The following is a 12,423-nucleotide window of genomic DNA, read 5'->3' as shown; positions in this document are numbered from 1 at the left end:
CCTCGTAATACGACGTTCTTCAGGCGTCGCAAGTTAAATGACACTTGTCACCCCAGACCTGCCGGTCTAGCTGTTGCATGCAGCTCAGGTGCGGGCTTGTCAGACCCAATATAGATCTATACACAACTATCACGCTCTCCTTACAAGAGACTCTGGTTGCAATTTACAGGACTTTTGACTTTGTTACTACGAAGGTAACTCGAAGCGAATATCTCACAAATTTATTCATTAACAGATTTACGTGAATTGAACTGAAAACCTTTGGTAAATGAGTTTGAAAATGCAAATGATACATAAACTATACCTATTATAGTTTATCTAAAACGTTTGTAATGTAAAAGAACTCTTTTATGAAAATACATTAGTGCTATGAATCCATAAACTATTACTATTATGTAGTATATGAAAAACCCATTTGTTTTGAGAGTAAAACCTTTCTCATGTAACAAAAATCCATAAACTATGATTATTATAGCTTATTATATGTGTTCGAAATGAATGAAGAATCTTATCACGAATGACTAAATTTCAGTTTATGATGATAAACTAACAAGAAAATACATTCAATATTTAGAACTTATTGTTATACACTTTGCTCAACATAATACAAAGTGTTATGAAAGTTATAAGCTGTTAACTAGTTTTTAACCTTTCTGCACTCTTTTAGAAAAATCGTAGAAAAATCATACGAAGTCGAAAACTGAATCCGTAAATTCTGAGAGTTCATAAAATGTGTCTAGTTTATTCGTAATTTTTATTATGATTTTTAGAAGTCTTTAACTTGTGTTAAAATGTTCATATTCACAGACTGGTCCGAATTCTTTTCTGAAATGATAGGCAGTTTTGTAAAAATCACCATAAATCGTAGAAAAATCATATGGTGATGTGCAAATAGTCATTTTAAAGGTATGAACCTGAACTATTTGCACCTAATACAGTTTTGAAAACTAAAATGTTTAAGTTGACCAAAACAGTCCGTGAATGGATTTAAACTTTTCTGATGAAAGCTGTTGTTTGAGTTTAGTTAAGTTTTTGGTGTGTTAACTTGTATTCCCCCCCTAAAACTTGAAGAAAACATGAAAATTTAGGGGTATGAACTCACCTTGAGTGATTTCAGTAGGTGGATGATGGAGAAAAGAAGTGTTCAACTCAAGAACACTTGGGAGATGCTTTGAAGATTTGAAGATCTAACACAATATGACGATATTTGTGTAAGCAATCTATGATTTGGATGAAGGATAGAAGAATATATAAGTGTAGGAGGAATATACTTACCAAATATAGAATGAATGCTTGGAGACTAGCCTTGAATCTCGAAATTTAGAGAGAGAAAGTGAGAGAGAATGGAGTTTGTTCTTTGGTGGAAAATGAGAGAAATGTGAGGAGAGAGGAGGGTTTTCCAGCTATTGACCAAGTGTGTGGCTGGAAAATGGTGGGAAAAGTACTATGAAATGACTAGGTATGGGTGAATGGTGACTGGGAATAGTCAAGAAGTGGGTGTGGGAGGTAACTTGTGTCCTTGCCCAAAGGATAAGTCATCACTCCACCTAAATATCTCACCACGTAGATTTTATTCTTAGGCAAGGATTTTCCCCAAAATATAATTAAAATATGAGTATTTGGGGTTTATTATGTTAAAATACGAGTTTGAGTGAAAATCCTGCGTTAAAATCTCGAAAAACGGGCTTAAAACGAAGTTTGGGTAAAAAACCAGCAATCTGGACCGAACCTGCGAGGTTCGGCTCTAAGGGAGTGAGAACCGAGAGTGGAGAAGGAAGGAACCGAGAGTAGAAGAGAGGACCGAAGGTGCGAGGGTTCGGTCGTGGCTCGCATCTCGGAACCGAAGGTCAAGTCCTCGGACCGAAGGTAGGAAGGGAAGAGCCGAAAGTCAGGTCTCGGTTCTGATTAGTCAGGGGACCAAAATAGACAGAGCCCTCGGTCCATTTCGGCTGAGAGGGTTTCGGTTCTCAGGAGGTTCGGCTCCTAAGAGGAGTTTCGGCTCCTAAGAGGGGTTTCGGCTCCTTAAGGCTGTTTTTCGTGTAGACTTCCGTTTTTGAGCAGTTTTCGACTAAATCAAGGGTCGGGATGCCCCGAGTGATTATAAGAAGTTGAGAGAGATTTCAAGAGAGATTTGGGAGAGATTTGACATACTTGGAGAGATTTCACATACTTGGAGAGATTTCTCATTCAGAGAGATATTTGGGAGAGATTTCACATACTTGGAGAGATTTCTCATTCAGAGAGATATTTGGGAGAGATTTCACATACTTGGAGAGATTTGGGAGAGATTTGACATTCTTGGAGAGATTTCTCATACAGAGAGATTTGGGAGAGATTTCACATACTTGGAGAGATTTCTCATACAGAGAGAGATTTGAGAGAGATTTCACATACTTAGAGAGATTTGGGAGAGATTTCACATTCTTGGAGAGATTTCTCTTACTTAGAGAGTTTTGGGAGAGTTAGAGTGAAAGAGATTGGGAGAGACTTCTTTTGTGACCTTTTTGAGTGTTTGGCTTCGCAACGCAAGGTTCTTACACTCTGTTAAGCCTTGTTATGAATGTTATACGCTCTCGAGGGGTATGGAATAATGTTTTATCGAGTAGATTCATCACTTACCCTAATTAGGGTTTAGAATTTCCGAACACGTGAAAACTCTAAGTGATACTTTATTTTAAGATTGCGAGTAGTACAAGAAGAATCATAATGGAAACCCTAATATACAAGGGTTAGATGAGTTGACCGGTTTGACTTGTTCACTTTAGTTGACTTTGACTTGGCCAAAAATTGACAGTTGTCACAGACAGTGAGTTCGGTGGGTTGGGAGGGAACGACTCCCTCCTTCCTTATGTTTAACAAGGGAATTTTTCATGCAACCCTAAAAGTTAATAACTAAGGAACTTTATAAAGCCAAACTTTAATTTTAAAAGAAAGTAGGCATCAGACGATTACGAAAGTTTAAAATTGACGGCGTTGTCGGGTGCCATTTCTCTCCGGCGGGATCAAACGATAGCAAGGCCATTGCTTTAAGGAGGTTAATATCGTTACTCTGTTGATAAGCGTTGTCTGGGGTGGGGATATTGTCTTGTCGATTTTCTGTATAGATTTATTCGTGCATATCAGTGTGTTCTCATAGTGGGTCATCACAAGGAAGATGATGATTGGGTTACTATTTCTCAATGTCAAAAGCAAAGACAATCTATGTTTCAGTGATTAGGAGATCAGCAACATCACAACGATGTTGATAAGATTCAACAAGTTCAATGGAGATAGGGTGTGTGGCTATTAAACTTCTGTTTATGTACCTAAGGCGGGCTTCCTGTAGGCCAAATCATGAGTCGGGTGAATGCTTAGAAAATTATTCATGACAGTTTTATGGCTAAATTGTTGCGATGAAAGTCGAAGACGTTATCTATTGGGGGCATGTTTACGCTTCTTAAGTTTGTTCTTGAGAATGTTGGGTCGTTGTTCCTTCTTCCATGTTGAAAAACCTTGAAGCTTTCAAGGATCATTTTTTTGGGGAAGCTGATGTTGGGGAGCGTAAGCTTCACTGGGTGAGTTGGTGTTGACGAGCATATTTGACGGCGGTTTAGGGGTGGGCAGTTTAGCTTAGGCTGGTGGGTTTGGTGTCACATTTATCACGGTCCACATCAGCGCCACATCATATTGGCCACACTGTTTGCCACACTTGTCATTTTCATAGTATGAGTTGCCACACTTGTTGATAGCTTCATTTTATTACTTCTTTTCATAGTTTATTTTTAGTTAAAACCATCTCATTTTAGTTAATCTTCATGCATATTTTCTCTCTTTGTTATTTTTCTCCTTTATCGGGTGTTTTCTAGTCTTTTGAGCTTAATTGCAGGATTTACCGAAGACTAATTGTCATTGGAGGTGTGGAAGGAGTGCGAGACTTTTGGAGGCTTGCGGTTTGCTTGTAGACTTGAAGTGGTGCGATTAGGCTTGATGTCAACATAAACAAGAAAGCGAGTTTGACTTAATTTTTGGACGAGAATGATGATGAGACGACGGGGACTCGAGCTATGGAAGATTAAAAATACAAATCATAAAATCGAGTATAGTACTACATCGGAGAGAAAGAAAAATTGGAAAAAAAATTTGATCATTAAAATTGAAGCATAGATCATTTTTATGATTCATAATTCAACTTTTATGATCCATGATTCAATTTTAATGATGCAATTTTTTTTTCTAATTTTTTTTCTTCCGGATATAGTATTATGCTCGATTTTATGATTTGTATATTTTTTTGATTTTTTTTTCAATTTTTTTAAGGTGTGCTCACGAGCCCTCACCGGAACCGGACCATATATATATATATATATATATATATATATATATATATATATATATATATATATATATATATATATATGCATTTTTCTAAGCACTACATTGAATTGAAACTTCTTTGTCTTTTCAAATTCTCAAAAGACTATTTTTCTAAGCATAATGCATAGCCTTATGTTTGCAACCAAATATTTTAAATCCGGCTCAAAAAAATTCCATCCAACCATATACCTTATACTTTGTGCATATTACCTGGCATAGAAAAAGATTATGCAAAAACGTTAAAGTTAAACTTAGTTCAAGTTTGCATAATTTTAGCAAATATATATTATTAGGCATATTTACGAAAGGAACCAACAAAATTTTATCTATATTAATTTTTACAACAAATTTTATATGTATATTAGAGTATGACTTATATAAGAGAACAGTTTTGTATAGATGTATGAACAGTTTTGTATAGATGTATGAATTTTTACAAAAAAATTCACAGTTGAATTGTTTCATTCTTTTTAATGTTTAATCTATTTTTATTATCTAAAAAAATAACCAAACATGTCAAAGATTAATAATGTGTTATTCATTATAAGTAGAAATGGATATTAATATATTTTTAAATTTAAAAAAATGTCATAATATTCATAATTGGTTGAATGATAACAATTTCTTACTGGAATTTGAATGTTGTATCTTTTTTTTTGTCTAAGAACTATACCAGGATATTGATATTTATTTATCGACGATAAAAAAATTATTAAGCTTTATGTCTTTACATAATAAATAAACTTTAAAAACTTATATAAAAAATGAAACAAATATGATCATTGTACAAAACCTGCTCCTAGTTCCATGAAGTTAAGATGGAGCGCGGACAGGAGTTAGGTGGGCAAGGCCTCCTTCACGGGGCTAAAGGAGAACCACCAAAATATTGTAATGCTAGTTACTTAATTTATGTCATATGACATTAATTTCAACAGATCATTTTAAAAATGAGAAAATTATAAATTTAGCCTAATGCACTAATTACTTTGTGGAAAATAATAAAAAAAAACCAAGTTTGCAATTTTAGCCACTAAAATCGCAGATGGTTTAAACCCATCTGCGAATGTACAAGTGACTAAAGCACAGGCGTGCTTTACCCACTTGTACATTCGCATGTGTTTTTTTTTTTGTGTATATATATAGTGTTTTTCCAGCCAAAATCGCAGATGGACATAGTCCATCTGCGATTTCCTCTGAATTTGATCGGCGATTTTGAATTTTTTTTCTACTACGAAATTGATGGGTTTGACTAGAAATAACCTTATTATATATAAACTTTTGCAAAAATTATCAGTTTAGTTGTTATTTCTTTGGAAAATTTGCTTAAAACATCTCTAAAAAATGATTGAATATTTGGTTTGTCTTGTAATTGGTGGGAGATGGCAAGTTACTGAAACAAATCTGGAATACATATGTCGACATGGAGGTATATCTGAATTCGCTTTGATATTTTCTGAGTATATTAGTTATAGTGAATTTGTATCTTGGGTGAGAAGTAAAACCGATTTGTTAGACAAATATAAAATTAGTTTTCGTTTCCATCATCCTGAATTGAATCATTATATAGCCATGGTTGAAGACATGGATGTTAGAATGTTGATAAATGTAATCAAATGTAGTGGAGGTCTGTGAAGGTGTTTGTGGTGGCTGATGAATGTGATGCGGATAAGGAGGATGGCCAGAGTGGAAATGAGCTGATTGCTAATTTATACAACGATAAAGGGAGCAACAATCCGATAGGGACTTTCAATACTCCTAGTGTACCTCAATTTCACAGTGTAGCTGAAAATGTTAATGTTAGATATTCACCTATTCACTATGTGGATCCTGAGAATTACAAGTATGTTGGTGATGATGATGTTGGTACATATCTTAATGACGTGGGTGGTCGTTGTGTTGATGTTCCCGAACAATAAGTTAAAGTTATGAATAGGCGTGTAGTAGATAAAAGTAAAAAGAAAAAAGTTATTATTCAAAAAGATGAAAATGTGCATGTTTACGAGGATTATGTTGATGTTGCTGATGTAGCTTTAGATATAACCGAGTTAGAAAACAATTCTGATGGAGATGAGTTGGGTGATGAAGTTAAAGCTAAGTTTTCCGATAACCTTTTTTACGATATGCCCCCAGTACATGCATGTCCAGTTGATATTAATGAAGATATCACAGCACAGATGGTAGACATCAATCTTCAAAAGATTGAATGTCTCAGTATATTTAAGAACAAAGATCTTCTAAAACGGGCTATTGGGAAAAAAATGTCTTCGAGAAGGTTTTCAGATGAGGACAAGTAGATCCACCAAATCAAGGTATGAGGTTGTGTGTTTCGAAAAATTGTTCTTGGTTACTAAAAGCAAAAGGAATTAAAAATTCTGGCGGACTTTTCCAAGTGAATAAATTTGTTGATGTACATACATGTTCTTCAACAATTTTGCAACCTAATCATCGACAAGCAAACAAATATGTTTTGGGTGAATATCTTGCTAATATTTTGGCTGAAGATTATAGTAGAGTATATCGGGAAAAATATATTATTAATAATATGAATGCTCAATTGAATATCAATATCTCATACCATCAGGCTTGTCGTGCGAAGCAATATGCATTGTTGTTGTTAAGGGGTAAGAAAGAGGATTCTTTTACCAAACTTTCGGCTTATTTCCACAATTTGGTCAAACATAATTCGGGTACGGTGACACATATTCAAACTGATGGTGATGATCGGTTTGAGTTTTTGTACGTCGCACTTGGTTGCTCGGTTAGTGTTATAAATTATTATTATTATATTTTATTATTATTATTATTTTAATTTTGGTGTATTTGAATAGATATACAATGTATCGTAGGTACGCGCTTTTGTCAATTTTTGTAAACCGACCCTTGTAGTAGATGGAGCCCACCTAAAGGGCAAGTTCAAAGGTACCATGTTACTTGCAGTTACAAAGGACGGACAAAACCAAATATTACCGGTTGCATATGGTATATACAAAAATGAGTGTACAGATTCTTGGACATGGTTTTTTCAAAAACTACGTGATTGCATAGGCAATATGGAGGAGCTTACAATTATATCTGATAGGTCTCCATCTATAGCAACATCCATTGCCAACATTTTTCCTCACGCTCATCACGGAATATGTGGTGTCCATTTGTATTTCAACGTAGTAGCTAGATACGGGAAGAGTAAGACAGTTAAAGAAATTTTTTGGGAGGCTTGTAGGGCGTATACAGTTGAAGATTTTGATGCTGCCATGGAATTTATGAAGAACCGGTATGGGAATACTTAAAAAGTATAAATCCTGAAACTTGGTCTAGGGCACATTTTAGAGGGAACCGATACAATCTTATGTCGTCCAACAATGTGGAGTCTATAAATGCATTATCTATACACGCACGTAAGGTGCTGATACTTATGTTGATCGATTTTTTTTCGTGCAAGAATGCAACAGTGGTGGTTTCAAAGACGTAACTTTACAGGTATTAAGTTTTAATATTAATGTTTTTGTTATATTTTATTGATCGTAACGGTGTAATTTTTCTATTTTTTAAGCGGAAGCAACAACAACACTCACCCCTTGGGCCGATGATACTGTAAAAGAAAACAAAAAATATTTTAGTAAATGGGATTTTCGCATGATCTCAAGTACGAAATGCGAGGTCAAAAATGGGGGCACAAAACGTGATTGTTGATTTCCAACAAATGACATGTACATGTAGGCATTGGAAACTTGATGGCATACCTTGTGATCATGTCATAAGAGCGCTAACAGCCAACAATTACCAAGACTGCTCGAAGTTTGCATTAAATGCTTACTATACCGAAACACTGAGGAAAACGTATGAGGAATCCGTAAACCCTTTGCCAAAGCCATCCGAATGGGAGATCCTCGATGATTTGATGATTGTTAAGCCACCTATAATGGATAAACGTCAGCCAGGCAGGCCAAGAAACACAAACCGCATTCCATCCCAATGCGAGGGTCCAATTAGAAAAGAGTGTTCTACATGTGGTCAAGAAGGACGCCGATTTTCTACTACAAAAACGACATTTAATATTGGTGGTTCTTCGACTTTGTCACAAAGCTATGACGCCGATTTTGATATAAAACAACCTTAAATTGAAGAGTTGTTAACTTATTATGTATTGTAATGTTTTTATTAAATCTTATAAGATGTTGTTATGCTTTCATATTTTGATATAAAACAAGGTTAAATTTGAAGATGTTTTTATTAAAACAACAAATGAAGCTTAATGATAAACAAACATGTTAATCTAAAAAACAACACCAAACCCAACTCATGATAATGTTACAAGAATTTTTTAACTAATTATTAAACTCAAGGAACTGCAACGGGTACTTCTCTTTCTCAATTGTTATATAATCATCCCTAATTCTCATTTTATCTTCCAAACGATCCTTTTGCACCCGAAGCTGTATCATCTCCGTGTCCTTGTCAGCAATCCATTTTTGAGTCATTTTGATTGTCTTCTTAGTCTTTTTTATCCACTCTTCATGCTCTTTGATTTTCTTTTTATTGAGGTCTATCCATTCTTGAGTTTGTTTGCATTCCGATGAAATAACATTACGACGTTCACTGAGAAGTCGGGATGAATCTTTATCCTGTTTTTGTTGTTCTTCAGCCTTTTTCAATTCTTCAAAATTTTCATCTGACATATATGGGCCTGCTGAAGAGGGTGTAAAAAAAGGGTCGACTGGATCACGGTATTAACAATCTACTTCGTTGCATGAGCAAATTTCGAACTTTCCGGAGGAACTCATAACAAAGTCGAGATTTTATTTTGTATTTGTAATAAGAAAATGGTGGTATAAGTTGTATTTATACATACTAGTAATCATAGTCCCAATGCAACCATTTCTTAGTCAGAGTTGTAATTCATAGTCAAACTTTGAAATGACAACTCATTAATGACAAGTCACTGTAGTAACCTGCAAATCATAGTGAAACTTCGAAATGACAACACATAAATGGCATGATAAGTCACTGTAATAACCTCCAAATCATAGTCCAAATGTTACCATTTCGTAGTCAGATTTGTTAACTCCTCTTTTTATTATTATAAATACATGTTTAAGCTCTACGAAACGAATACCCATATCATCTAAACGAAACCAACTCCCATATTCATAAATGTCGTCGAATGCAGCATCTTCTTCGAATGAACTACCTGGTTCCAATTCTGAACGAGCATGGACATCAAACTAGGTGTTGGTTCTAACACGATGTTGGCTTAGTGTTAAGGAGGGTGTAACGTTACTGGCTCCCCTGCGTTGCCTAGTAGGTGATGAATGGACCCGCATAACAGCTTTGTTCAACAATGAGATGGGAGAAGGACAACACCGACAACAATCAGATATTGTCAGTAAATGGATTGATGTAAAGGAAGAAGTCACATGGTTCAATCGAGCGTGTAATTATGCGAAAAATTCGAATTTTCGTTATGTAGAGGACGAACAGTTCATGGAAGATGTTAAAGATTTTAACATTTTTGAGCGTGAAGACCGAGACCTTGAATATGAGGACGTTTGGAAGGTTGTTAAAAATAATCACTATTTCAAGTAGACAACTCTATTTCCGTTAAAAATAACCCATGGAATTGTTTTAAGTTTAATGCTTTGTTTAGTAGTAATGTTTTAAGTGTAATGTTTGGTAGTGATGTTTTAAGTGTAATGTTTGATGGAATTGTAGTTAGTTTAATGGTTCATGGAATTGTTGTTAGTAATGCATTGTAATGTATCGTTAAAATTAATGCAACGAGTATTTCTAATTAACATTAAACAAAGGTGGTGCATCTAATACAGACGTAATACATGAAAATAACCTAGTACAAACATAGAAATACATATTAAATAAACGGGACATATTTCAAAATATTCCAAGGGGCTTCAAAATGGAATTCCGACCCGTCACTTAATGATTTGTATTCCTCATTAGCAGCTTCCAAGATGACCTCCTCAGTAGCATTTAACCGGGCGTCGTCAATTTTGGTATAAAGATCGTTGAATAATAGAACTTCAGTTTTCATTTCATACCATTTCGCTAAGATATCTAGTTTATCATGATGGGTTGCTGTAGTCATTCGATTTTCAGCGTGAAGATATTGGTTAAACGAGTCCAAAACATTGGATCGTTCAACTTGCTGGTCTCGTACACATGAATATATGCATGAGTAAGAGCCAAGTAATCCTCATTGCTCCATGGTATTGAAGTCATTTTTAGTGAAACAAAGAGAGTAATATTTCAAAAATAATATATGAATAGCTAAAATATCGTTTAGTAAAATGTTTTTTTTTAACTTAAAGTAAATTTATAGTAGTCTATACACATAATCGCAGTCAAATTTTTTAAGTTGCCTGCAATTCATAGTCCAACTTTACTAAAAAACGCAGTGTACTAACTGAGAACACAAGATATGATTGTTAGAGTTGACAAGTCATTGCATCGAATGACACCACAATACACTGGGAAAAGAAAACTGTTTGACTTGACAACATTGTTTCAGTTACAATAAGGGGCCGCTATAAATAATTGTTCATATCCATTTTAATTGTATCACATTACAATTTTACCTTGCAACTATGAACTCACCTGTACCACTTACATGGAGCAACGAAGGGGAGGTCGCTTTGGTTCAATCTTGGATCGTAACTGTAGAGGAGGATTTTCCACCAGGTCCGCCAGAAGTTCGCGCTGGATCATTTTGGTCTCGTGCATGTCATTTGTTTCACCATCAAATGGGCGTACTTAGTATCGAAGAATAAGAGATGTCAAAGCGAAGTTTATGGATTTGAAAAAAAACTGAAGCATTTTCAACGTATTTACAACAAGCTGGATAATGAACATGTGAATATGGATAAAGACATTCACATACAGGTGGCTATGCAACTATACCGTTTCGAATCTGATGGTAAGGTGTTTACGCATAGGGATGCATGGAATCTTTTAAAGGATGTCCCTCACTTTTAATATGCATGTTAGTTATGTTGTTTGTTTTCATTAGTTACGTTGTTTGTTTTTGTAGGTGTGTTTTGTGAGTCGTTAATGAATGTCCCTCACTTTTAATGTATGTTGTTTACTTAATGACGAGTAAAAATGAATTTAGAAAACACATCCATAGTCATTTCATTAAAACATTAACCCATAACTACTACACGAATAACTACTAGATAAAATGCAACGACATACATGAATAACTACTACATAATACGACATAAAAAGCAAACGGGGTACATGAATAACTACTTCTATTTGGGAGGTAACAACACCAACCTTTCATTTGGTATTTCCCGGTGCACATGTGATGGTATAACATTCACCGTCTCAGATCCGAATGCAACTCGATACACGACAGCAATCAACTTATAATCAACCATTTCGTGAATGCCTTCAGACGTACGACTTCTTAGAGATGCTATAGTGTGCCCACGTGCTATACCAGTTTTTTTTCCATTTCCCACAACTACATACCCTGCGTTGAAGTTGTACTTTCATGGTGTCGAAATTGTCATCGACTTCAAATGTATCCCCATACCTACGTCTTGCCACCCAATTATCAGACTTGTTCACACGCTTTTGAACCTTATTCTCAACATAAGGGGTCACTCCAACATACATTCTCCCTGCAATATTTGTTAATTTATAAATAATAACACAATAAAAAACAAACTATAAGTATAAAGTTACCTGCAATTTCATCCTGTTCATCATACGCCGATTGTATCAACTTAATGATTAACTCAATTATCGTTGTTATAGGTAACTCATGTGTGGATGTGGATATATTTTTTCACAATTTCAGGAATATCAATCGATTTAACAGTGTAACGTACTTCAGGGAAAATGTAACAAATCGTTATTCCAAACCTATGTAATAGTATAGGTCAATGTGTAGTTCTTTTTATAATAATAAAGAGAAATTTTAGCATAATGTGCATATTTACATAATTGACCCTCAAAAATAAATTATTTAGCAATCTCGATTGGGATGAACCAAGTGATAGAGATTGTAACAAGGTTTCCAAAAACATAAAGAGCACTAAAATCCGAGTT

The 12,423-nt window shown here is 34.8% G+C and overlaps 2 protein-coding genes across 2 annotated transcripts; both read left to right on the top strand.

The window, feature by feature from the left end:
• Positions 1-6,895: 6,895 nt before the first annotated feature.
• On the top strand, positions 6,896-7,640 carry LOC145121678 (uncharacterized). The gene is made up of 2 exons (XM_079057390.1): positions 6,896-7,111; positions 7,200-7,640. Exons 1-2 carry the CDS (start codon positions 6,896-6,898, stop codon positions 7,638-7,640), a joined length of 657 nt encoding a protein of 218 aa, XP_078913516.1.
• A 377-nt stretch (positions 7,641-8,017) lies between these two features.
• LOC145121677 (uncharacterized) lies at positions 8,018-8,470 on the top strand. The gene has a single exon (XM_079057389.1). The coding sequence runs from the start codon at positions 8,018-8,020 to the stop codon at positions 8,468-8,470; it is 453 nt and encodes a 150-aa protein (XP_078913515.1).
• Positions 8,471-12,423: the final 3,953 nt, after the last annotated feature.

This window comes from Lactuca virosa, chromosome 6 (assembly GCF_052849685.1).
Source record: "Lactuca virosa cultivar CGN04683 chromosome 6, Lactuca_virosa_CGN04683_v6, whole genome shotgun sequence".
Classification (NCBI taxonomy): domain Eukaryota; kingdom Viridiplantae; phylum Streptophyta; class Magnoliopsida; order Asterales; family Asteraceae; genus Lactuca; species Lactuca virosa.
The sequence above is the reverse complement of the archived record's forward strand: the minus strand, read 5'-3'. Positions and strand labels throughout refer to the sequence as shown.